We start from the raw sequence: 21638 nt of genomic DNA on the forward strand, positions 1-21638 counted from the left end.
ACAGCCTGTGAGGGCCCCTGACGCACAGGACCTAGCTAAGTCCATGGCTGGATTCCTGGCCTACAGAAATTGTGAAACAATCAATGTCATTGTTTTAAGGACCAAGTTTGTTACACAGCCCAAGATAACTTAGACCATGTCCTTTATTTCTCCTACCATTGTGCACTTCACGGCATATTATAAACCTGACAATGATAGTACCTGGAGTCCTTCAGGGATCTACATCAATTGAGTATTGTTTTTGTGAACTCTCACTTATAGTGCTTTCTGTGCTGGTCTTTGACTGTGAACTCATTACCTGATATTGATCTGAGTTCTGTAGGGAAGATTTACTTCTGCTGCTGCAAGTTGCCAGGGGTGCTACTGACCTGGAACTAGTTCAGCTGTCCTGGTAGATGGTGGCCGAGCCAGAGAACCAACCAGAGAACCACATTTAGTTATCACAGCTGCCCTCAGCCTCCAGGCAATGCCAATGTAGCCGCTTCCCTGTGCAGGTAGTTCTGTCCCAACCGCCCCTCTTTTTAGTTAATTTCTGATTCTCCATCTTTTGGGGGGAGAGAGGGGAATTCTAAAAATTTATTTTAAAGAATCTCTTTTTATTTTAATTTTCTTTTTTAGGAATAAGGTCTTACCCTGTCACCCAGGCTGGAGTGCAGTGGTATGATCATAGCTCATTGCAGCATCGACCTCATGGGCTCAAGTGATCTTGTTGCCTCAGCCTCCTGAGTAGCCAGGACTACAGGCACGAGCCAACAAGCTTGGCTAATTTTTCTTACTTTTCGTAGAGATGGGGTCCCGTTATTTTGCCTGAACCGATCTCAAACTCCTGGCCTCAAGTGATCCTCCTGACTTGGCCTCCCAAAGTGCTTATAGTGCTTATAGGATCATAGGTCTGAGCCACCACTCCCAGTGAGAGAGGATTCTTAAAGACTATGCCTACCTCTTATGAAACCACCAATGTAATAGAAACAGCATTGGGACATGTAGTCCATCCTAATGGCAGAAGCTGAAGTCCAGTCTAAAATATCTAATTGTTTATGTTACCATTTGTAATACATTAATGGAAATGGTTAAAAATCAGTTAATTCAACCAATCTAACATTCAGCTTATCTGAAAAGATTGTTTATAGTTAGGCAGATTTTAACTCTAGGTACCATTTTAATCTTTATGCCTGTTGATCATTTTTCCTTTCTCCATGTAACTTTTATCTTCCTTATAACCTTATTAAAATTTTAATTACACTTGCATAAAAAGGAGGGAGCTGCTCTAGATTCAAATAAACTTAAGAGACATAATGTCTAAATATGAATATGGTCTTTCTTTGGATCCTGATTCCAATAAAGCAATTGTAAAAAGACATTTTGAGAGAACTGAGGACATTTGATTATAGACAGTGTTGGATGACACTAAGAAAGAAATTATTTTTGCTAAGGGTGATAATGCCGTAGTGGATATGTAAGAAAATGTCCCTAAATTTTGAAAGATGCCTACCAAGTATGTTGAAGTAAAATGATATGATTTTTAGCGATTTGCTTTAAAAGATTTCAGCAAAGAAAATTAAAGAAAAAGAGATGGATAAAGTAAATGTGACAAAATGGTTAATACTGCTGTGTTCAAAAGGAATGCACTCTTTTGCCTTCAAATATATTGCCAAACTGAATTGGAGCCAATTGTCCTGATTTACACTAGGAAATGTCTGAGACTACTAATTTCACCTAAACCCTTCCACCCCCATGGACGTTATTCTTTGCAAAATTAATTAACATGAAAAGGTAAAATGCTATGTCATTAGGCTTTCTGTTGGCACTTTTCAAATGGCAAAGATAATCAGTTTTCAGATGGTTATTGGCCATTTAAAATTTTTTTGTGCGTGAGGGAAAAGTGTACTCAGGTTTCTTTCCACTGGGGAAAAAAATGTTTCACTTTTTTCTATTCTTTTTTTTTTTTTACACTCATTGCATGAAAGCTTCAGAGGTCTAGGTTTCTTTCCACTTTAAAAAATAACAGTTTTCTATCTAAATTGTTATTGATTAGTAAGAATTATTTGTGTAGCAAATTTCTATCAACAAATACGTTACAAAGATTTTCCCAGTTTGTCATATATTTTTCAACTTGCTTTATGCAGTCTTTGTGGGCAAATTGATAAGATTTTACATGTTCTGGCTTTGCTATAGTGCTAACGAACTCTGCTCGGGACTTCAGAATTATACTCTGTTATTTCTTTTTCCTTCAGATAGTTTTAGGGTTTCATTTGTTGCATTTACGTTGTTAATCCACCTGGAATGTATTTATGTTCTGGGCCAGTTTCTGGCTCCTCTCCCAGAAAACAACCATCAGGTGTTGCTTAGCAACCTCCACCAGGGCTGGAGTTCAGTTTCTTTTCGGAGGAAAAACAGCTGCCCTCCCTTTCAAGTTGACGCAACCTAAAAGTGTTGCCTAGTAACGTCGTTTCAGACAATGTGATTGGACCCTTCCCATGTCCCACCCCCCCATTCTCTCGAGCCAGAACGAACAGAACTAGAAACTTAATCTCTCTTAACGAGGGCAGCGTACGCGTTGCATAGCAACTAGGTCTCCTGACCCTCCCTTTGAGATCTGAGTCAGAAGCACGCACCCCGCTCAAAGATGGCGGCCGGCTGTCCCGCTTCCAATTTATTTCAATCCTGATAGTCCTGACAATAACTTAATCTTCCCCATCACGCCCCCGAAGGGGCTCTCTGTGCCTTTTCTGATCTTCCACATGGAGTGTGTGAACGAGGATGGAGATAGAACAAACGCTCCCTGAGAGCCCCACACAATCATGGCCGCCGGCGCGCTCGCAGCGGCACGAAGCCGTCCGGCGCGGGTGCGCGCGCAGCGCAGGCGCACTTCTGCTCATTCCCCGGTGGCTACTACGGCTGCGGTGGCGGCTGCCGCACGGGGAATGGTCCCCGGGTCGGAGGGCCCGGCCCGAGCCGGGGGCCTCGTGGCCGACGTGGTGTTTGTGATCGAGGGCACTGCCAACCTGGGACCCTACTTCGAGGGGCTCCGCAAGCACTACCTGCTCCCTGCCATCGAGTGAGTGCTGTTTCCGCGATCCCGTCCCCGCCCTCCGACTTTAGTTTACCGCAGCTTCTTGCCTGACCCCAACCTTTCACCTGTGATCCTCGCAGGTATTTTAATGGCGGTCCTCCTGCTGAGACGGACTTCGGGGGAGACGTGAGTTTGGGGACTATTGAGTTTGAGGGAGGAGGGGACTGGGAGTCCAGACCCCTAGTTCTGAAGGGGGAGGGGCTAGGAGTCCGGACCCCTGGGTCTGAGGGAGGAGGGAGCTGGGGATTCGGACCCCTGGGTCTGAGGGAGGAGGGAGCTGGGGGCCCGGACCCCTGGGTCTGAGGGAGGAGGAGGCTGAGGAATTCCTGGTTCTGGAGGAACGGGAAGCTGGGAGACCTGATTCCTTCTCCGAGGGAAAAGGAGCTGGGATCCCAGATTTAAAAAGTTTCTCTGTCCTCTCCCCCGCCCCCAGTATGGGGGGACCCAGTACAGCCTCGTGGTGTTCAACACGGTGGACTGTGCTCCTGAGTCCTACGTACAATGTCACGCTCCCACCAGCAGCGCCTATGAGTTTGTCACCTGGCTTGATGGCATTAAGTGAGCTTTTCCCCCAATTTGGGGCAGGTTGGGGGGGCCCTGTGAGGGACGGGGAATGAGTGGTGGCTTGGATTTGAGCTGCAGGAATCATTCCCTTACATTGGGTGGCAGAAAGGACTGTGAGGGTGATTGTGTTTTTGTCCGTAAGGCACTTCTGTGTGCTCAGCAATGTAGCCATCTGGTTTAGAAGCAGAAAACACTTCCTGTTCAGGGAGCCTTGGCCAAGCTCCAGCAGTCACCTGGTATTATATGTGTGAGTCTTCCTTTTCTGTCCCCTCTTTCCCTGTCTGCTCCAGACCTCCTTTTTCAGATGGTACCCTGAAGCCTGAATGCAGGGGGACAGGGCTCGGCCAGGATAGATACCTCTGTGGTTTGGATTAGATTTTGGTAGTTCTCATGGCAGACTTGAATAAGGCAGCCTGGGGTCAAGTGATGGCTTTTCCACAACAGAATTCTCAGACTCAAGAGTCCCTGTCCCCTCTGTGCCTAGTAGAGCTCATCTCCGAAGTGGGGATGTTAATGGTACTTGTCTTAGTTTTTCATTGTGTCGTTCTTTGCTGAATAACAGATTACCGCCAAACTTAGGGGCTTACAACTACAAATGTTTAGCATCTTATGCAGTTTCTGTGAGTCAGGAATTCAGGAGTGGCTTAGCGGGATGTTTGGGCTCAGGGTTGTTTGTTCATGAGGTTGCAGTCAGGGCGTGGGTTGGGCTGTAGCCATCCAAGGGTGTGATCGGCTGGAGGATCCACTTCCGAGGTGGCTCACTCAGCCTCCCCGCACGCTGCTTGACGGGCCTAACATGGCAGCTGGCTTTCCGCAGAGCGAGTGATTCAGTAGAGAGCAAAGGGGAAGCTACCGGGCTTTTCATGATCAAGTCTTGGAAGTCACACACTGTCACTTTTGCCACAGTGTGTTTAGTGTACAGCGTAAGTCTTTCCCACTCAGTGCAGGAGGGAACTACACAGGGCGTGAATACTGGGAGGCAGGATCACCAGCCGCGTCTTGGGTTGCCTACTACAATCTCATCGGGATATTTTGGGAATTAAATGACTTGATGAATGTATTTAAAACAGTGCCGGGCACATATTAAGTGATATGTTCAGTGTTTGCTAGTATTTTGTGCCTTGGTTTCCTAGTTTGCAGATAAATGGATGATGGTAGTGCGTATCTCAGTGTTGTTGGAAGGATCACAGGAGCTAATTTTTGTAGTGTGTTTAGTTCAGGGTCCATTAGATGGCACCGGTTCATAGCTGCTGTTATCTTTGTACATTTGGGCTTTGTTCGAGGCTGTGTGTGCATGTGCTGGGTGCAGAACATACAATGCCAAGTTGACCCATAAGTTTCCTTCGTGGTCGTTGGAATTAGTAGCTAATACACAGCAGAGTTTCTTGCACTTGACACAGTTGACACTATGGACTTGATAATTCTTTGTTGTGGGGGCTGTCCTGGGTACTGTAGGATGTTAAACAGCATGCCTAACCTCTACCCACTCGATGCCAGTAGCACCTCCCCCCAAAGTTGCGACAACCAAAAATGTCCCCAGGCATTGTCAAATATCCCCTGGGTGCGGGGGGCAGAATCCACCCTTGTTGAGAACCCCTGGGATAGATTGGGGTAAGACTTGAATAATGTTAAATGGGGGGCTCCCTTGGGTTCTTTTCTGCTTAATAGCTCAGAGGGGCTGTGTTTGGATCAGATGAACATGAACGACTCCATAATGGGAAGCGAACTCCAGGCCTTTTTTTGGATTCCCCTTGTCCAGAAACACACAGTTCACTCTCTCTGGTTCCTCTATTGCTGGAGCTGCCTCTGACGGAAACACAGAAACAGAAATGACTTTCACTCAGCAATTCTGATGTACTTCTGAATCCACACACCAGACCAGAGGGACAGAACCTGGGGGGCTCCCATAGCATAGAATGGCTGCTCTTAAGAAATCTATGGCAATGCCTGTCACTCTGGAGTCTTTCTCAAAGACAGACAAAAATAAAGACATCACAAAAGTATAACTACACACAGTTATACAGTATAAAGGTTACAGTATAAAGCTGTAAAAAAATACAAATAAAAAAAAGGGTACTCCCTTGAGGCCTGAGTCCAAGTGTGATGCCTTTGAAGTCCCTAGCACCCAGCTCAGGGCCTGATAAAAGGGAGGCTAAGGAAAAATTTAGTTGACTGAATGATTGCCCAGAATGCAGTTCATACTGACTACCCTAGTAAACTCCTACATAACCTTCAAGACCCCAGTTCAAATGTCTTTCCCTCTGAGAAAACTTCCCTGATTCTTGTGAGCAGCCAATTGCTCCCTCCTCTGCCTTGTGACCCTCCTGGGTTCCCCTGTCACAGTACCACCCCTCTGGACCGTGCATGTCTAAGTCCCTGGGTATTTCCTTTGACATTTGCTTCCAACGGGGGCTTGGCACCCAGGGGGCTTTAGGAGACCTTGGCCGAATAAATGAATGAGTGAAAACTACAGGGAGATAATCACCAAGAAACCAAACCTGGTGGGTGTTTAAATGTCAGGAAAAGCAGTCAAACGTCCTTGTTAGAAACATCGAGGACACTAGGAAGATAAGAAGGAAATGTTTTCTGAACATCTTAATCACGTACCTACCTCCTCCCCCTTAACTTAGAATACATTGTAGCTTGAACCAAATAAAAACGTTTTGTTCCTCACTGCTGAATCCTCCTAATCAGCTGATAAACATTTTAAGCTATTATTTATTGTTCACAGTAGTCATTGTTTTCTTAAGTTCCGTGTAACCATCCGAATTCAGCCTCTGTGCCCTTCCAGGCGGGTCTGTAACAAGGATCACAAGAAAGTCAACAAGTTTTGTTCACACTTAGAGAAAACCTTATTTTTTCCCTGGATGTCAGTTACTTCAGGAACAAAGCATACATTGTCATTTTTCACAATGACATGTTCTGGTTTGGGGAAGATTCCTTTCTGATGTTACATTTCCTTTCTCGAAAGGGGACTTCCCCGCCCCCACCCCTTCTATAGCTAGTGATCTCAGATCAGAGAAAACAGAGGTGGAAGGAAAATAAACCCAGTGTCTTTCCTGTGGCGTTATGACAACTCGTTCATTCATTCATTTGTTCACTCATTCATTCAGCAGACGTGAGTGGAGCAAATGGTCCCAGGCTCTAAAGGGTCAGTGGGCATGAGATAGACGAGGTCCTGGCCCTTGTGGAGCTGGGGTTTGCGTGGGGCACGGGCCAGTGTGGTCATGGCTGGCTGCTGTTAATGTTCCTTCATTTTGACCAATCCCTCCTGGGTCCTCCAGACAGCTCTTAGCCCATGACAGTAGCCAGAGAAGACTCGAGGGAGTGATATTGGGATGGAAGAAATGGGGGTAAGTTATAGGACACCTGTGTCACCCAGGGTGCTTTTATTTTTTTTATTTGGTGTTTGCCACATCAAGGGGTTTATTTGGAATTAAGGTTTATCATAAACTTGATGATATTTAAATCATATTTTGCGATAGCCATATTTTATTTGTATTCCCCATTTTCCAGTTTTTCTCATTTCTTTGACAAAAATACTTGCTGTTTGTCTCTCTTTGAGTTGGTATAAATGACTTATACTCAGTGTTCAATAAAAAAAGCAAGTTTTAGGATCTTGAAGTGGTCAGTGTATCATACTTTTCTTTATAAGTTTTTTTTTTTTTTTTTCTTTGAGTCAGGGTCTTGCTTTGTTCCCTGGGACAGAGTGCAGTGGTGTCATTATAACTCCTGGGCTCAAGCGATCCTCCTGCCTAAGCCTCCCAAGTACTAGGACTATAGGTGCACCCCACCACACCCAGCTAAATTTTTAATATTTTGTAGAGCTGGGGTCTTGCCATGTTGCCCAGGCTGGTCTCAAACTCTTGGCCTCTAGTGGTCCTCCCATCTTGGCCTCCCAAAGTGCTAGGATTACGGGTGTGAGCCACTACACCTGGTCATAAGTTTGTTGTTTTTTTTCTTTTTCTTTCTTTTTTTCTTTTTTTGAGACAGGGTCTGGCATCTGGCTCTGTCACCCAGGCTAGAGTGCAGTGGTGTTGTCATAGCTCACTGCAACCTCAAACTCCTGGGCTCAAGCAATCCTGACTCAGCCTCCCAAGTAGTTGGGACTACAAGCACATGCCACCATGTCTGGCTAATTTTTCTGTTTTTTGTAGAGACAGGGTCTTGCTTTTGCTTAGGCCGGTCTTGAACTACTGGCCTTAAGTCATCCTTCTGCCCTGGCCTCCCAAAGTGCTAGGATTATAGGCATGAGCCGCCATGCCCAGCCATAGTTATTTTTTTTAAATTGAAGTGAAATTCATATTACATGAAAGTAACCATTTTCAGGTGAACAATTCAGTAACATTTATTTTAGTTCATGCACAATGTTGTGTAGCCACCGCCTCTGTCTCATTTCAAAGCTTTTGCACTCCCAGAGGAGACCTGCAAGCTTGCCGCAGTTGCTCCCCATTCCCCCAGCCCCAGCCAGGGTGCCCTTGGCTGGAGTCTCAGAGAGGCCCACGGTGTCATCCATAGCAGGAAGCTGGTGTGGCAGGCTGGGTCCAGGCCTGGTTCATTCAGTGGGGTCCATCCTGACTCTGTGGCCTTAAAAGTCCTGTGCAAAAGCGTCTTGATGGTGAGGAAAAGGAGGGCTGAGGAGTGGTGGTGGGTAAGGAGTAGCAACGGTGTGGGCCGAGTGTCCAAGGCTCTGGGTCCATGAGTGGAACCGGAAGGAAAGTGCATGATCTCATGTAGGGAGCAGAGGTCTCAGCTGCGTCGGCACTGCCAGGCTGCTGGTGTGCGATTCCCAAGGCCTTATGTGACCTGGGCACATTGTAGGGACGGTCAGCAAGCTTTGTGTCTGTCACCGAGGGCTGCACAAGGCAACGGGCAAGGTGGGCTGTGGAGGGAAGCTTGACAGCCGCAGTTTCAGGTGACCTGTGTTGTGATCAATGGTGGGCCCTAAAATCAGGTGGCAGGTGGGGAAGGCTTCCGGGAGGAGGACACGCTGGGCCAGGCCGCACAGGATAGCTGAATTTCCATCTGGGCTGGAATGGGGGTGGGGGAACAGCACGTGCAGAGACCTGGAGGTGCAGCCAGGTACACGGAGGCCAAGGACATGTGCGATGGGACACATGAGGTGTTCTAGAGGACCCTTAGACAGAGGGTGTGGGTTAGGGGGCAGGACCCGGGGCATGGAGCGCCCCAGGTGCCCAGCTGAGGGCTTGGATTTGATGGTCGTGATTAGGTTTGTAGCCATTTATTTATTCAACATACATTTTCTAAGGCCTTCGATGTGCCAGATTGTGGTGGCAAGGCTGGGCATGAGAGGGGACTCAGTCCCTGTCCGTGCAGGAGACAGGAGCAGACATGGACTCAAGAGACCCCAGTTCAGGGGGATGGGTCCCTCAGGGCTCCACACATGTCCCCTTCTGCAGCAAAGGTCAGCCTCATGACCACGTGACCTGAAGAATCGTGGCAGCAACGGCTGCGCTTGAGTAGAGGCCTTCTCCGAGCCACACCCCACGTGGGGACGGATGCTGGTGACTTGCCTGTAGATCAGGTGGAGGAGAAACTCCGGTGTCCGTGTGTATCAGTTTCCTAGGGCTGCCCTAGCAAAGCAGTAGAAAGTGGGTTAGAAGAGCAGGAATGTATCGTCTCCGAGTTATGGAGGCTAGAAGTCCAAAGTCAAGGTGGCAAGGCGGTGCTTCCTGTGAACTCTGTAGGGGCCTCTTCCAGCTGCTGGTGGCCCCAGACGTTCCTGGCTTGTACTGCATCACCCCAGTTTTCCCACGGCCTTCCTCCTGTGTCTTCATGTCTTCCCTCTGTGTGTCTGTGTCCAAATTTCTCCTTTTTATAGAGACACCCATCTTGTTGGATTAGGGCCCCCTAATTCAGCTTGATCACTTACGTAAAGATCCTATTTCCAAATAAGATTAGGAGCTCAACCTGTCTTTCTAGTGGGGACACATATGAACCCGTGACACTGTGGGAGGACAGAGGTGGCCCCTGTCTCTGGCTAGGAAGGTGCAGTGAGGCCAGGGCTGATTTTGAAGATGGAGCAGATGTCCCAGAGTAGGGGAGGGACGGCAGGCGGGTGGACAGGGAGTCAGTCACACCAGGGATGAGACACAGCACAGGCTCTCAGGCTTGGTGTCCCAGGCTCTTTCCCATTCCCTTCCAGGCCTCATGATTAAGACAGCAAATGTCTCCTGTCCTCTCTGGTCTGGTGCCAGCACTAGAGATAGAGCAGGGAACTCAACAGTGTCCCATCGTCCCAAGGTGCATAGTCCCAGTGCGAGATGAGGGACAGCACAGGAGCAGGCTCTGCAAGTGTGGTGGGCGGGGGGAGTTGGGGGACAGTGGCAGCCCTGGGGGTCCCTGGGAGCTGACCACCTGGCCCCCTGCAGGTTCATGGGCGGGGGTGGCGAGAGCTGCAGCCTCATTGCAGAGGGCCTCAGCACCGCCTTGCAGCTGTTTGACGATTTCAAGAAGATGCGGGAGCAGATGTGAGTGCCTCCTCTGTCTGGGTCCGTGTCCCTCTCTTTCTAACTGTCCGGTAACCACTTTGCCTGTCGAGTGACCCCACCTTGTGCCTCACGCTGTAGAGGTGGTGGGCTCTGTGTCCCTGAGAACTCTGAGCTGGGAGGCCAGAAGTATGTCCTCAGGTGAGGCTGGGCCGGTGTCTGGTGTCAGCATCCTCACCAGGAAGGGCCTGCTCTGGGTCTCCCTCCTGCTGCCCCTGCCTGCTGGGAGGCTTAGAGCCAGTCTCGGAACCTCTCAGAGCCTCTGTAATTTTGGCTGTGAAATGGGGCATTACTCCAGACTCCCTGTGGGGCAGAGGCTTGCCCCTCTGCTGGTACTGCCTCTGGGTCCCTTCTCAGGGGCCCTTTCGGTACGTGCTTCATATCTTTTCTCATCTCTGGCAGTGGCCAGACACACCGAGTCTGCCTCCTCATCTGCAACTCGCCCCCGTACCTGTTGCCTGCTGTTGAGAGCACCACATACTCTGGGTACACGACTGAGAGTCTTGTGCAGAAGATTGGGGAGGTGAGGACCCCCAGGTCTGAGGGAGGAGGGGCTGGGGGCCTGGACCCCTGGGTCTGAGGGAGGAGGGGCTGGGGGCCTGGACCCCTGGGTCTGAGGGAGGAGGGGCTGGGCCCAGACTCCTGGGTCAGAATAGTCACGGACCCATGGCCAACTCTGCTTACTCTTGTTGAAAGAACTATAACCCAGAGTCCCCTGGGGCAGCTATAATCCAGGTCCCATGGTCCCCACCCCAAAGCTTGATGGGAATTGTGGTCATAGGCCTGGGGCTGTCCACCTGCACACACAGCAAGTGTGGTATCCTGGGGGCCAGCCCCAGCCTCCCTATGGTGGGGCCCCATCCTGACCACCTGTCCCCTCCACTATAGCGGGGGATCCACTTCTCCATCGTGTCTCCCCGGAAGCTTCCTGCCCTGCGGCTTCTGTTCGAGAAGGCGGCTCCCCCAGCCTTGCTGGAGCCGCTGCAGCCCCCAGCAGATGTGAGCCAGGACCCGAGGCACATGGTGCTGGTGCGGGGGCTCGTCTTACCCGGTGAGGCCCAGACGCTGGTGGGGATGGGGGGCTCAGGTTGGGGGTGGGTTCCCCAGCTCCCTCTGACTTAGATTTTGGATTTCTCTCCCCTGTCTTCACCTGGAACCCCTTCTCATGTGGTGCGGTCATCCATCCTGCTCTCAGTCGGGGGCGGCTCGGCCTCAGGCCCCCTCCAGCCAAAGCAGCCAGTGCCCCTGCCTCCCACCGCACCCTCGGGTGCTGCTCTCTCAGCAGCGCCCCAGCAGCCTCTACCCCCCGTCCCCCCGCAGTACCAGGTATGGACATGCTTCTGCAGCCTTGCAGGAGCCATGGCCCCTTGGAAGGGATCTTGTTGAATATAGGCACTTGTGGGGTGATGGGAGTCCCCACTGGGACATCAGGAGGATGGGACTCTTACAGCCCTGGAGCACATCTCTGGGGTTGTGAGCTCCTGAGCTACCCTAGCTGGAGTGGCCGTGCCCTGTGGGCCTGGGTGGTGTGGCCTTATGGATGCATGGTCCTCACCAGTCCCCTCCTCTCTAACCCAGGTTGCTGGGAACCTGAGCGCGGCTCAGGTGGCTGCCCAGAATGCAGTGGAGGCTGCCAAGAACCAGAAGGCTGGGCTGGGCCCACGCTGTGAGTCTGGGGGTGAGGATGGGGGGTGGGAGGGAGGGCAGGCCCCTCTCTGCACACCTGTTCCCCACTTCTTCCTTGATCTCTCCCACAGTCTCGCCCATCACCCCTCTCCAGCAAGCCGCTCCAGGAGTCGGTCCCCCCTTCAGCCAGGCCCCAGCCCCCCCATTACCCCCAGGACCCCCTGGTGCCCCCAAGCCGCCTCCTGCTTCCCAGCCCAGCCTGGTCTCCACTGTGGCCCCCGGCTCGGGCCTGGCCCCCTCTGCGCAGCCCGGGGCACCGTCCATGGTAGGTGCCTGCACACCTCTCACCCCACTCCTTCCTCCCAGCTGCGCAGGGCTAGGGCAGTGAGAGGATATTTGCCTTCCTGAGGAGTGCCCGAGGGGCGTGGACCTTGTGGTTCTGGGTCCTCGGGGCTCATGGCACGTGTGTTACAGATGACTCTGAGATGAGTGGGTCTGGGGTTAGAATCTTTTTTTTTTTTTTGAAACAGAGTCTCACTCTGTTGCCCGGGCTAGAGTGCCGTGTCGTCAGCCTAGCTCACAGCAACCTCAAACTCCTGGGCTCAAGCGATCCTACTGCCTCAGCCTCCCGAGTAGCTGGGACTACACACATGTGCCACCATGCCCGGCTAATTTTTTCTATATATATTTTTAGTTGGCCAGATAATTTCTTTTTATTTTTAATAGAGATGGGGTCTTGCTCTTGCTCAGGCTGGTCTCGAACTCCTGACCTCGAGTGATCCTCCCACCTCAGCCTCCCAGAGTGCTAGGATTACAGTGGGGTTAGAATCTTGAGGCTTGTGGCTCCAGGTGGGTCAGAGCTGTTCTGGAGATCCCAGGGGATCCTGGGATCTGTAGATCTGGGAATCCAAGGAATCAGGGGCCTTACAAGTCCTCAAATGCTACAGAGTCACAGCATTTAGGGTATCAGGGGTGTGGACCCTATTCTGGGGATGGGGATACAGAGAAAGGGATCTTTCCTAGTCTGCCCCTCTTACAGGACGTCTGTTCCCACCCTCACTGCCCTCCTTCCTCCCCTCTGGCAGGCGGGCACAGTGGCCCCAGGAGGGGTGAGCGGCCCTTCTCCAGCCCAGCTAGGGGCCCCAGCCCTCGGGGGGCAGCAGTCAGTCTCCAACAAACTTCTGGCCTGGAGCGGAGTCCTGGAGTGGCAGGAGGTGAGTGGGCTTGAGGATGCACTGGGCATGTGGACTCAGGGCCAGGCCTGCGGGATTCAGAGTGCTGGGTTTGGTGGGACATGTAGGATTCAGGGCCAGGCCAGGGGGCCCGTGGGGTTGTGCAACTTGTAGTCCAGAGGCGAGTCCTAAGGAGCCATGGGATTGGCGGCTCAGTTCAGGACTAGGCGGGTATTAAGAATTGTGTTGCAGGTGAAGAGCCCAGGAAAGCCTAGGATTTAGGGTCCAGACAGGGGCCCAGGGGATTGTGGCATCTGAGGAACAGTAGATTGTGAGATTTAGGGGCCAGAGGAGAAGCTCCAACATTTATGGAATTTGAAAGCTAGAGGAGTATGGGATTAGTGGTCTGGAGGAGGGGCCCAGGGCTCATGGGATATCCTGGACATCCTGAGCTTTGGGGCTACCAAGGAGGGACAGGAGGGGTCAGAGGGACTGAGGCATAAGGCCCTTCTCACTGTGACATGCCCATCTTCCCCCCCCAGAAACCTAAACCTGCCTCAGTGGACGCTAACACCAAGCTGACACGGTCACTGCCCTGCCAGGTCTATGTGAATCATGGAGAGAACCTGTAGGTGACTGTTGGGGGGGTGGGGCAGGGCTGGAGGTTGCCCCTCCTGACACCTCTTCCGGCATCGCCCCCCAGGAAGACCGAGCAGTGGCCCCAGAAGCTGATCATGCAGCTCATCCCCCAGCAGCTGCTGGTGAGTGGCAGTCGGGGTCCCCACCCTGCCAGGCAGCTCTTACCTGCCCCGCCTTTCTCCCTGCCTCTGTGTCCCCTCCTCACTTCCCCTCACAACACGCCAGCCAACTTCCATGTCTCCCCCAGACCACCCTGGGCCCTTTGTTCCGGAACTCAAGGATGGTCCAGTTCCATTTCACCAACAAGGACCTGGAGTCTCTCAAAGGCCTCTACCGCATCATGGGCAATGGCTTCGTGAGTCCTGGGCAGGGCAGGGTGGGCCCAGGGGCGCTGACTCTTCTGTCTTCCCTTCCTCTGTGCTGTGATGGGAAGTGCCTGGGTGCGAGGGAGCTGTTTTTGATGGTTGGGTGTCGTCTTTGCAAGCCTGGGCTCCCTATCTTTCCTCTAAACCTTAACTTTTGTTACCATTATAGTATGCCCCAGATCGAGGTACATTCCACATTAAAAGTGTGATCCGGCCGTGACAGGAGCAATTAAATTAGGAGGAAGCTACTAATTCTGATGTGTATGTAACATACTGCCGTAAACTAAGGGGCTTCAACCCACTGAAATGGATTCTGTCACAGTTCTGGAGGCCGGAGGTTGGAGGTCAGGGTGTCAGCAGGGCCACAGTCTCTCTGACGGCTCCAAGGGAGGTCTCCATTGCCTCTTCTAGCTGGTAGCCCCAGGCTGCAGGCAGCACCCCTCCGGGCTCTGCCTTCATCTTCACGTGGCTGGCTCTGTCTTGTGTCTGTCTGCATGTGGCGTTCTCTCTGCATGTGTCCCTTTGGGTCAGTCCACCCTAATGACCTCATCTTATTACATCTGCAAAGACCCTCTTTTCGAATAAGGTCACCTTCACAGGTGCTGGGGGATTGGAACTTTAACATATCTTTTTGGAAGACACAATTCAACTCATACACTGGGGAAGGGCTTCTCTAAGTAGGAGCAGATCCAGGTATTGTCTGTGTACCAGGCACTTTTCCAGGAGCGAGGACTCTAGGTCGATTACTTCACGTGATTCTCTTTTTTTATTTTTTATTTTTTTTTTTTTTGAGACAGAGTCTCACTCTGGTGCCCAGGCTAGAGTGAGTGCCGTGGCGTCAGCCTAGCTCACAGCAACCTCAAACTCCTGGGCTCAAGCGATCCTCCTGTCTCAGCCTCCCGAGTAGCTGGGACTACAGGCATGCGCCACCATGCCTGGCTAATTTTTTCTATATATATTTTTAGCTGTCCATATAATTTCTTTCTATTTTTAGTAGAGATGGGGTCTCGCTCTTGCTCAGGTTGGTCTCGAACTCCTGAGCTCAAACAATCCGCCCACCTCGGCCTCCCAGAGTGCTAGGATTACAGGCGTGAGCCACCGCGCCCGGCCTACTTCACGTGATTCTCACAGGAACTCGATGAGGAAGGCACTCCCAAGAGTTAGTGAATGCTTTCAGCACCAAGTAACACAAACCCGTCCAGCAGAGTTTTCAGAACAAATAGATAATTAGGGTGGGGGGCCGATAAACGACAATGTTCTCTCACAATTCTGTGGGTCAGCTGGGCTCAGTGGGCCATTCTGACTTGGGGACTCTCACTGTGGTCATCTGAAAGCTCGACTGGGCTGGGTGTTCAAAATGGCCTACTCCCATGCTACTGGTTGTCAGCGGGGGCTCAGCTGGGGCCTGTCGGTCTGACCGTCTGCATGTGGCCTGCCCATGTGGCTTGGGCTTCCTCATAACATGGCCACTGGGTTCCGAAAGGGAGTGTCCCAAGAGCAAGCATTGTAGGAGCAGGCGTTTATTTTTTACACATAACAGGGTGTCCAGAAGTGGGCAGCGATTGGGTTTTTATTAGTAGCTCCATGGTGTCAGGGCCAGGGCCTCTGTGGTTCTCTTGGCCTCTTCCTCATGGTCACAAAGTAGCTCTCAAGGCTCCAGGCATCCCATGTGCTGTGATGAAGGATGGGAAGGGGAAGAGTGGCATTGGCCGTGTATTTCCTTTCCTTCAGGCTCTCTGGTCTCCTCAACCTTTTATAGCAGAAAGCTCGCCTCCCCTGACCTGTAGGGCTTCTAGAACCTTCTTGAATGTGGAGGGGTGGGAAGCCACCTCCTCCAGGGCATAAATGGTTCTGAAGAGCCTCTGTCTCCCCAGGCGGGCTGTGTGCACTTCCCCCACACGGCCCCCTGCGAGGTGCGTGTGCTCATGCTCCTGTACTCGTCCAAGAAGAAGATCTTCATGGGCCTCATCCCCTACGACCAGAGTGGCTTCGTCAACGGCATCCGGCAGGTCATCACCAACCACAAGCAGGTCCAGCAGCAGAAGCTGGAGCAACAGCGAGGGGTGAGTGATCACAGCCCCTCCCCAACCCGGTGTCCCCTTCCAGCTGGGCCCCAGCGCTCAGATGGCCAAGCCCCGCAGTGGCCCTCCTGGGTCTCCAGGCATTTCCTCTTCTCCCAAGATGTGGCCACCCCTGAGTTTAGTCCCACCCCATATGTTATTGCAACCTACTTTCCCTTTTCAGTATCCACTTGAAATCTCTGACACACAGCTGCTTCTTGGGGACCTGGGAGTGTAAGTCTTCCTTCCCAGACTACTTGTTCCCGGAGAAAATGTTCCCAACTCCTACGAGCTCCCTTCAGGGTTCAGGATCCTCCCGACTCAGATTCAGGACACCACCCCCCACACCCCATGCCCATTACTGACCTGCTCCCTCTCTATCCATGCAGATGGGGGGACAGCAGGCCCCCCCAGGGCTAGGCCCCATTCTGGAGGACCAAGCGAGGCCCTCGCAGAATCTGGTGAGGACAAGAGCTGGTGGGGTCAGGGACGGGGCAGGGGAGGTCCCAGAGGCTGCCCTTTATGCCCACATGGGGGGGTGTGGAGGCCCTGCCCTTCTCCCTTACCCCTGTCTCTCTTCCCACCAGCTGCAGCTTCGTCCACCGCAGCCCCAGCCTCAGGGCACCGTGGGGGCCTCTGGGGCCACAGGGCAGCCCCAGCCCCAAGGTACTACACAGCCCCCTCCAGGTGCCCCTCAAGGCCCTCCTGGAGCTGCCCCCGGCCAGCCCCCTCCTGGACCCATCCTTCGGCCCCAGAACCCTGGGGCCAACCCCCAGCTGCGAAGCCTTCTCCTCAACCCACCACCGGTGAGATTTGGGTGTGGGCAGATAGGAGCTACAGATGCTGGTCCTGACAGTTCTGGTCCTTTTACCCTGGAGGAGGGAGGTTGGCTTTGGTCAGTGGGTGTGAATGGAGCCCGGCCAAGGGCTGCAGGCAGACTGCCTCCTCTCCATCCTTTTACATGGGCTTTTGCCAAGATTCCTTTGAAGAAAGACCTTCCCACACCACTGGCTGACCCGTTCTCTGGGTAGCATCAGTGCCAGAGGCAGGACGGCAAGGGGGTGGGGGAGCTGTCCACCAGGAGCCTCTGAGCCACCCTCTATGTTCTCCCAGCCCCAGACTGGGGTACCCCCGCCCCAGGCCTCCCTCCACCACCTCCAGCCCCCTGGGGCTCCTGCGCTGCTGCCCCCACCGCACCAGGGCCTGGGGCAGCCCCAGCTGGGGCCCCCTCTCCTGCATCCACCGCCTGCCCAGTCTTGGCCCGCACAGCTTCCCTCTCGGGCTCCACTGCCAGGTAAGGGGGCCCAGGGGAGGGCAGAGGTCTGGACTGAGTGTCCCAGCAGCCCCTGGGCTAGAACACCAAGACCAAGGGCTCCTGGGAAATGAAGTCCTGGGATCCAAAAACCTGGGTCCCCGCTATAACCCCTAAGGGGCTCTGAGGACTACTGGGGAGTACAGCCCATGGGTCTAAGGACCTAGTGGGTCAAGAGCTCTTCCATGATCTTCTCCCGTGTGTCCTAGGGTTGCTGGGAAATGTGGTCTTAGGGCCAAGAAGTAGTTTGGGGGCAGGGCTCCCAAGGGCTCATGGAAAACAATGTATCCGTAAACAGATGGGGTCAGAAGGCGTCTCTGATGGGTCCCCCAGGGCTTCCTAGAAAACTGAGTGCTCCTAGGGACTCCAAGGCCCCAGGGACTACTGGGAGATGCAGTCCCTTCCCCACTGCCCCCCAGGTCAGATGCTGCTGAGCGGGGGTCCCCGGGGCCCGGTCCCCCAGCCGGGCCTGCAGCCCAGCGTCATGGAGGACGACATCCTCATGGATCTCATCTGAACGCCCAACACCCAATAAAGTTCCTTTTTAACACATGCCCCGGCTCCCGTCACTGACATCCCCCAGGACTGGGCAGGAAGAGACCTGGGGGCATTTCTATTCTTGTTCTCACTTTAGCAGACATCCCTGAGGCCCTGGGTGGGTGACACCGGGGCCTCAGCGGTGAGTCAGAGGCAGTCTGGCAGCCTGGTCCGGGGGGAGACGGCAGAGGCAGGCAGGTAGCACTCAGGACACGTGCTCTCGTGGAGGTCGCAGGGGCTACCTTGGGAGCCTGGAAGAGGCATCTGACCCAGCTTGGGCTCCGCGGGGTCTTGAAAGAGAAGCAGCTGTCAGTGAGCTGTGCGGGAAGGAGGCAAAGGGCGATCTGAGTACAGGGAACAGCAGAAGCGCGTGTGCGAAGGCAAGAGGAAGCATAGGCAGCTCAAAGGAGCAAGTTGATGGATGTTTCTGGAGCCTGAGGGAGGGAGGAGCTAGAGCGATGGGCAGAACATGAAGGGCTCAGATTCCAAACTGAGCAGCTGGAGGTTTGTCCTGGGAATACAGGAGCCACAGGAGGCTGTGAGTAGGGGGCGGGGTGGGCCTGGGCCGGCTCTGGGTGTCAGAAAGACATCGCTGGGCTGTGGAGTGTGACGAGGCAAGGAAGGAAGCCAGGAGGGGTGAGGCTGGGCACTGGTAGGCCACACGCAGGCAGTGGGGTTAAGTGGGGTGGGGCTGAGGGCGGCTCCTGGGGCCAGGCCTGGGTGATGGTAGACGGTGGGGCTCCTAGGAGAAGGAGCTGGTAGTGAGTGCAAATGGCCCTAGGGACATCCAGGTGACAGGTGCCATGTTAGGAGCCCAGGACCTATCCTTAGGGGACAGTGTATGTTTGGTGGTTGAAGGCCCAGAAGCGGACAAGATTGCATATGGAGAGAGGGCAGGCCCTGGGTCCTAGTCAGAGGCCGACCTGGGGCTTTGGGTGGGGTGGACAGTGGGGCCGTCCTCAGGATAGAAGACTTGGCAAGGAACAGGTTTGGGGTGTGGTGAGGTGAGGGACCTGAAGGATGTCCTCAGTGACGTCCAGGGGACATGTCTGAAGTACAGGGTGGTCTCGCGGAGGTAGACAGTTCGTTGTCTTTTGCAGAATGTGGACCAGTGTTGCTCAGGTGTGGTCCACGCCTGGACCACCGGCATCCACATCATGCTGGATGCTGGTTACCATGCAGATTTGGGGGCCCCACCCCAGGAGAGAGGTTGCAATCTGGTGGCCTATGGGCCACTCTACAGATGAGTTTTGTTTGGCCTTCCCTGTGTTAGCATATGTGGCACTTTTTTCTTACGAGTTAGTTGTAAAAATCGGGATCATTCACACACACGCACACACACACAAAATCTGTAGCCTTGGCTTCTCTTGGCAAGTCAGAGGATTTGGCACCCCTGGGCCTGCCCTTCTGCCTGGCAACAACGGGCTGGAGCTGCCCCTTTCAGTGGGGCGTGTGCTCTCTGGTTCGCCACAGTCCCCACCACTCCCTCTTGGCTCCCCCGTGAGGCAGAGGGTCACTGCCTTTGTCACCGGGCTTGCACTGTGGTTGTTCCTGTGGTAGCTTTCAGAGGAAAGTGAAACCTTTCTTGTACCCATGTCTCTATCAAAAGTGGCAAAACGAAAGAGAGAAGGAGAGGGCCGCGTGTTTCGAGAAAAGTGGGAGCGAGCCTATTTCTTTGTGGAAGTGAAGAGCATGCCTACGTGTTTAATATGCAAAAAAATCGTGTCTGTGTTGAAAGAATACAACCTGAAACGTCATTACAAATCAAAACACAGTAAGAGCTACGACCAGTACACAGAACAGACTCGGGACGCGATCCTCAACGAACTGAAAAAGGGACTCAAATGTCAATAGTGTTTGCTTTGGAAAGTGATGACAGAGTGGCACGCTGCAGCGCGCTGTTCCAGAGTAACGGGAGAAGAATTACCTGGGCATTAAAACCTACAGCAGACGGCGAGTTTATAGAGGAGCAGAATGACATGTCCTGAACAGAAATAGACTGTTTATACCATTATTTAAGTCCAACGGGCATTTGTGTTGCACAGTGAGTTGAAGATAAATAAGTCCAGTTGCTTGAAAGAGTCAAATCAATTGTGGCCTTTTCTATCGCTGCTCATAAACTATTACCACCCAGTTAGCTTTATTTATTTGTGGTGTTGAGAATTTTGATGTGACCGAAGAAGTCTGTGACATGGTGCCAAGGCAGGCCCAATGCTGGGAAATGACTTATTTTTTTGTGTATTGAGACACATGAAAAGTTTCACATAGACTGGCCAGAATTCTTAAGCACAACTACAGGGGGACCTGGCAGGACACTTTGATCCAAGGTGGCAACATTTGGCAAGGACACGGGTCAGGTCATGGCATCTATCATCAGGAGTTGAATTGTTCTAAGAAATTAAATAGAACAACACATCACAGATGCCCTTGACACTTAGGTCCTGTGCTTTAACCACGGGCAAGTTAATGGTGGCTCGACCCGATGTATTTCGCAGAAGCTCTGTGACCTGGCTGTGGAAGAAATCTGAACTGTTGAAGTTAGTCAACTTGGTTCATTTTAAATCAGGCAAAAGCCACACTCGGTTCCCCTGAGAAGGTTAGTCAAAGACTCTGGTCGAGGTTACGACCCTTCTGAACACTGAATATTTCTCCGCAAGGATGTTCACAAACAGCAACTTGAATGTATGGTCATATTTGCTCAGTCCTGGCAAAAACGGGGAGGCCACCGGCAAAGCAAAATCTGACTCTTTTTTTTCTTTGCTAGAGTTGGTTTCCAGAAACAAAAGAGATGGCCGGGGCTGTATTCACCCAAGTTGTGGGGTTGAAGACCACATTCCCCCAAAGGCTCTCTGAATCCAGACTTTATGACAATGAACTAACACTGTCCGGTTTGCCTTTGTTGGTTAATGTCCATTGTGTGAATGCAGACCACGAATCGTAGTTACTGAATCACAGTGCAGTAGGGCGCTGGTTCCTAGATACAATTCTGTTTGAAGATGGCGAGATTGTACAACTATCTCCAGTAGTTGTCCTGAATGTCCGTGTTGGGAAGTACCTATGCTTGTGAACAGCTGTTTTCCGTTACGAACCTGAATCAAATTAAATACCGCTCCCAGTTTAAGGATTCAAGGTTGGATTCTAAACTGCCCACCCCACCGTGCCATCCAAGGCCTGATATTGACATCTTGGTGCGGAAGGGAAGATGTCGGCCTTTTGGCTTCAACTCAAAGGCGCAAAAGAATTATGAAAGAGAAAATTTTAATAATTAAATATTTCTATTTTTCAATTTGTATTTTTTCAATTTTGAATTTAAAATATAAACTCTAGTATCGTACATGTTTGTATTATGTTCCATGCATTCACCATAGTTCAGTAAAGATACGATTTAATTATATTTCTGGCCGTTGACTTTTCTTATACCTGGCTAGTTCACTCATTTATGTGACCCGCCTGGCCCCTGTAGGCATTTGAGTTTCTGATCCCTGCTCTAGAACTGTTGAATCAAATCTGGGGGACGGGGCTGGGAATCTGCATTTTGAATAAGCTCTCTAGGTGACTCTCGTACATATGAATGATGGAGTAGGAGACACTGGTGATAGCTGAAGAGGTGAACGGTGGTGAGATTTCCCAGGCAGCCTGTGTCACAGGGGTTTTTGAAACCTCGGATGGCTTCAGGGACCAGGCAGGTGATGAAAATGTGTGAAGCGGACGGGTGTAAGACAATAGGGAATGATGGGGACTGTGGCGAACTTGGAGAGTGCTTGCCCCGCCTAATGGCATT

General features: G+C 52.1%; 1 protein-coding gene across 3 annotated transcripts; it reads left to right on the forward strand.

Moving 5' to 3' along the window:
- The first annotated feature begins 2656 nt into the window (after positions 1-2656).
- On the forward strand, positions 2657-21251 carry MED25 (mediator complex subunit 25). 3 transcript variants are annotated; one of them, XM_069458278.1, is made up of 18 exons: positions 2657-3058; positions 3154-3199; positions 3507-3631; positions 10030-10128; positions 10549-10669; positions 11035-11197; positions 11342-11472; positions 11725-11812; positions 11904-12097; positions 12858-12986; positions 13487-13572; positions 13648-13705; positions 13831-13938; positions 15823-16011; positions 16398-16469; positions 16596-16814; positions 17122-17302; positions 19467-21251. In XM_069458278.1, the coding sequence occupies exons 1-18, from the start codon at positions 2802-2804 to the stop codon at positions 19709-19711; spliced, it is 2511 nt and encodes an 836-aa protein (XP_069314379.1). In that variant the 5' UTR covers positions 2657-2801; the 3' UTR covers positions 19712-21251. The 3 variants fall into 3 exon arrangements, with proteins under 3 accessions (XP_069314379.1, XP_069314380.1, XP_069314381.1); XM_069458279.1 differs by lacking the exon at positions 19467-21251 and adding an exon at positions 17740-17896; XM_069458280.1 differs by lacking the exons at positions 17122-17302; positions 19467-21251 and adding an exon at positions 16193-16242 and having other exon boundaries at positions 16596-16660.
- The last annotated feature ends 387 nt before the right edge of the window (positions 21252-21638 follow it).

Source organism: Eulemur rufifrons, chromosome 24 (genome assembly GCF_041146395.1).
Source record: "Eulemur rufifrons isolate Redbay chromosome 24, OSU_ERuf_1, whole genome shotgun sequence".
NCBI lineage: Eukaryota > Metazoa > Chordata > Mammalia > Primates > Lemuridae > Eulemur > Eulemur rufifrons.

Coding starts and splice junctions, on each gene's coding strand:
- MED25 (XM_069458278.1), top strand. CDS start 2,802: ATGGCCGCCGGCGCGCTCGCAGCGGCACGAAGCCGTCCGGCGCGGGTG. Junction 3,200..3,506: donor AGACGGACTTCGGGGGAGAC/GTGAGTTTGGGG, acceptor CCCCGCCCCCAG/TATGGGGGGACCCAGTACAG. Junction 11,813..11,903: donor GGCTGGGCTGGGCCCACGCT/GTGAGTCTGGGG, acceptor TCTCTCCCACAG/TCTCGCCCATCACCCCTCTC.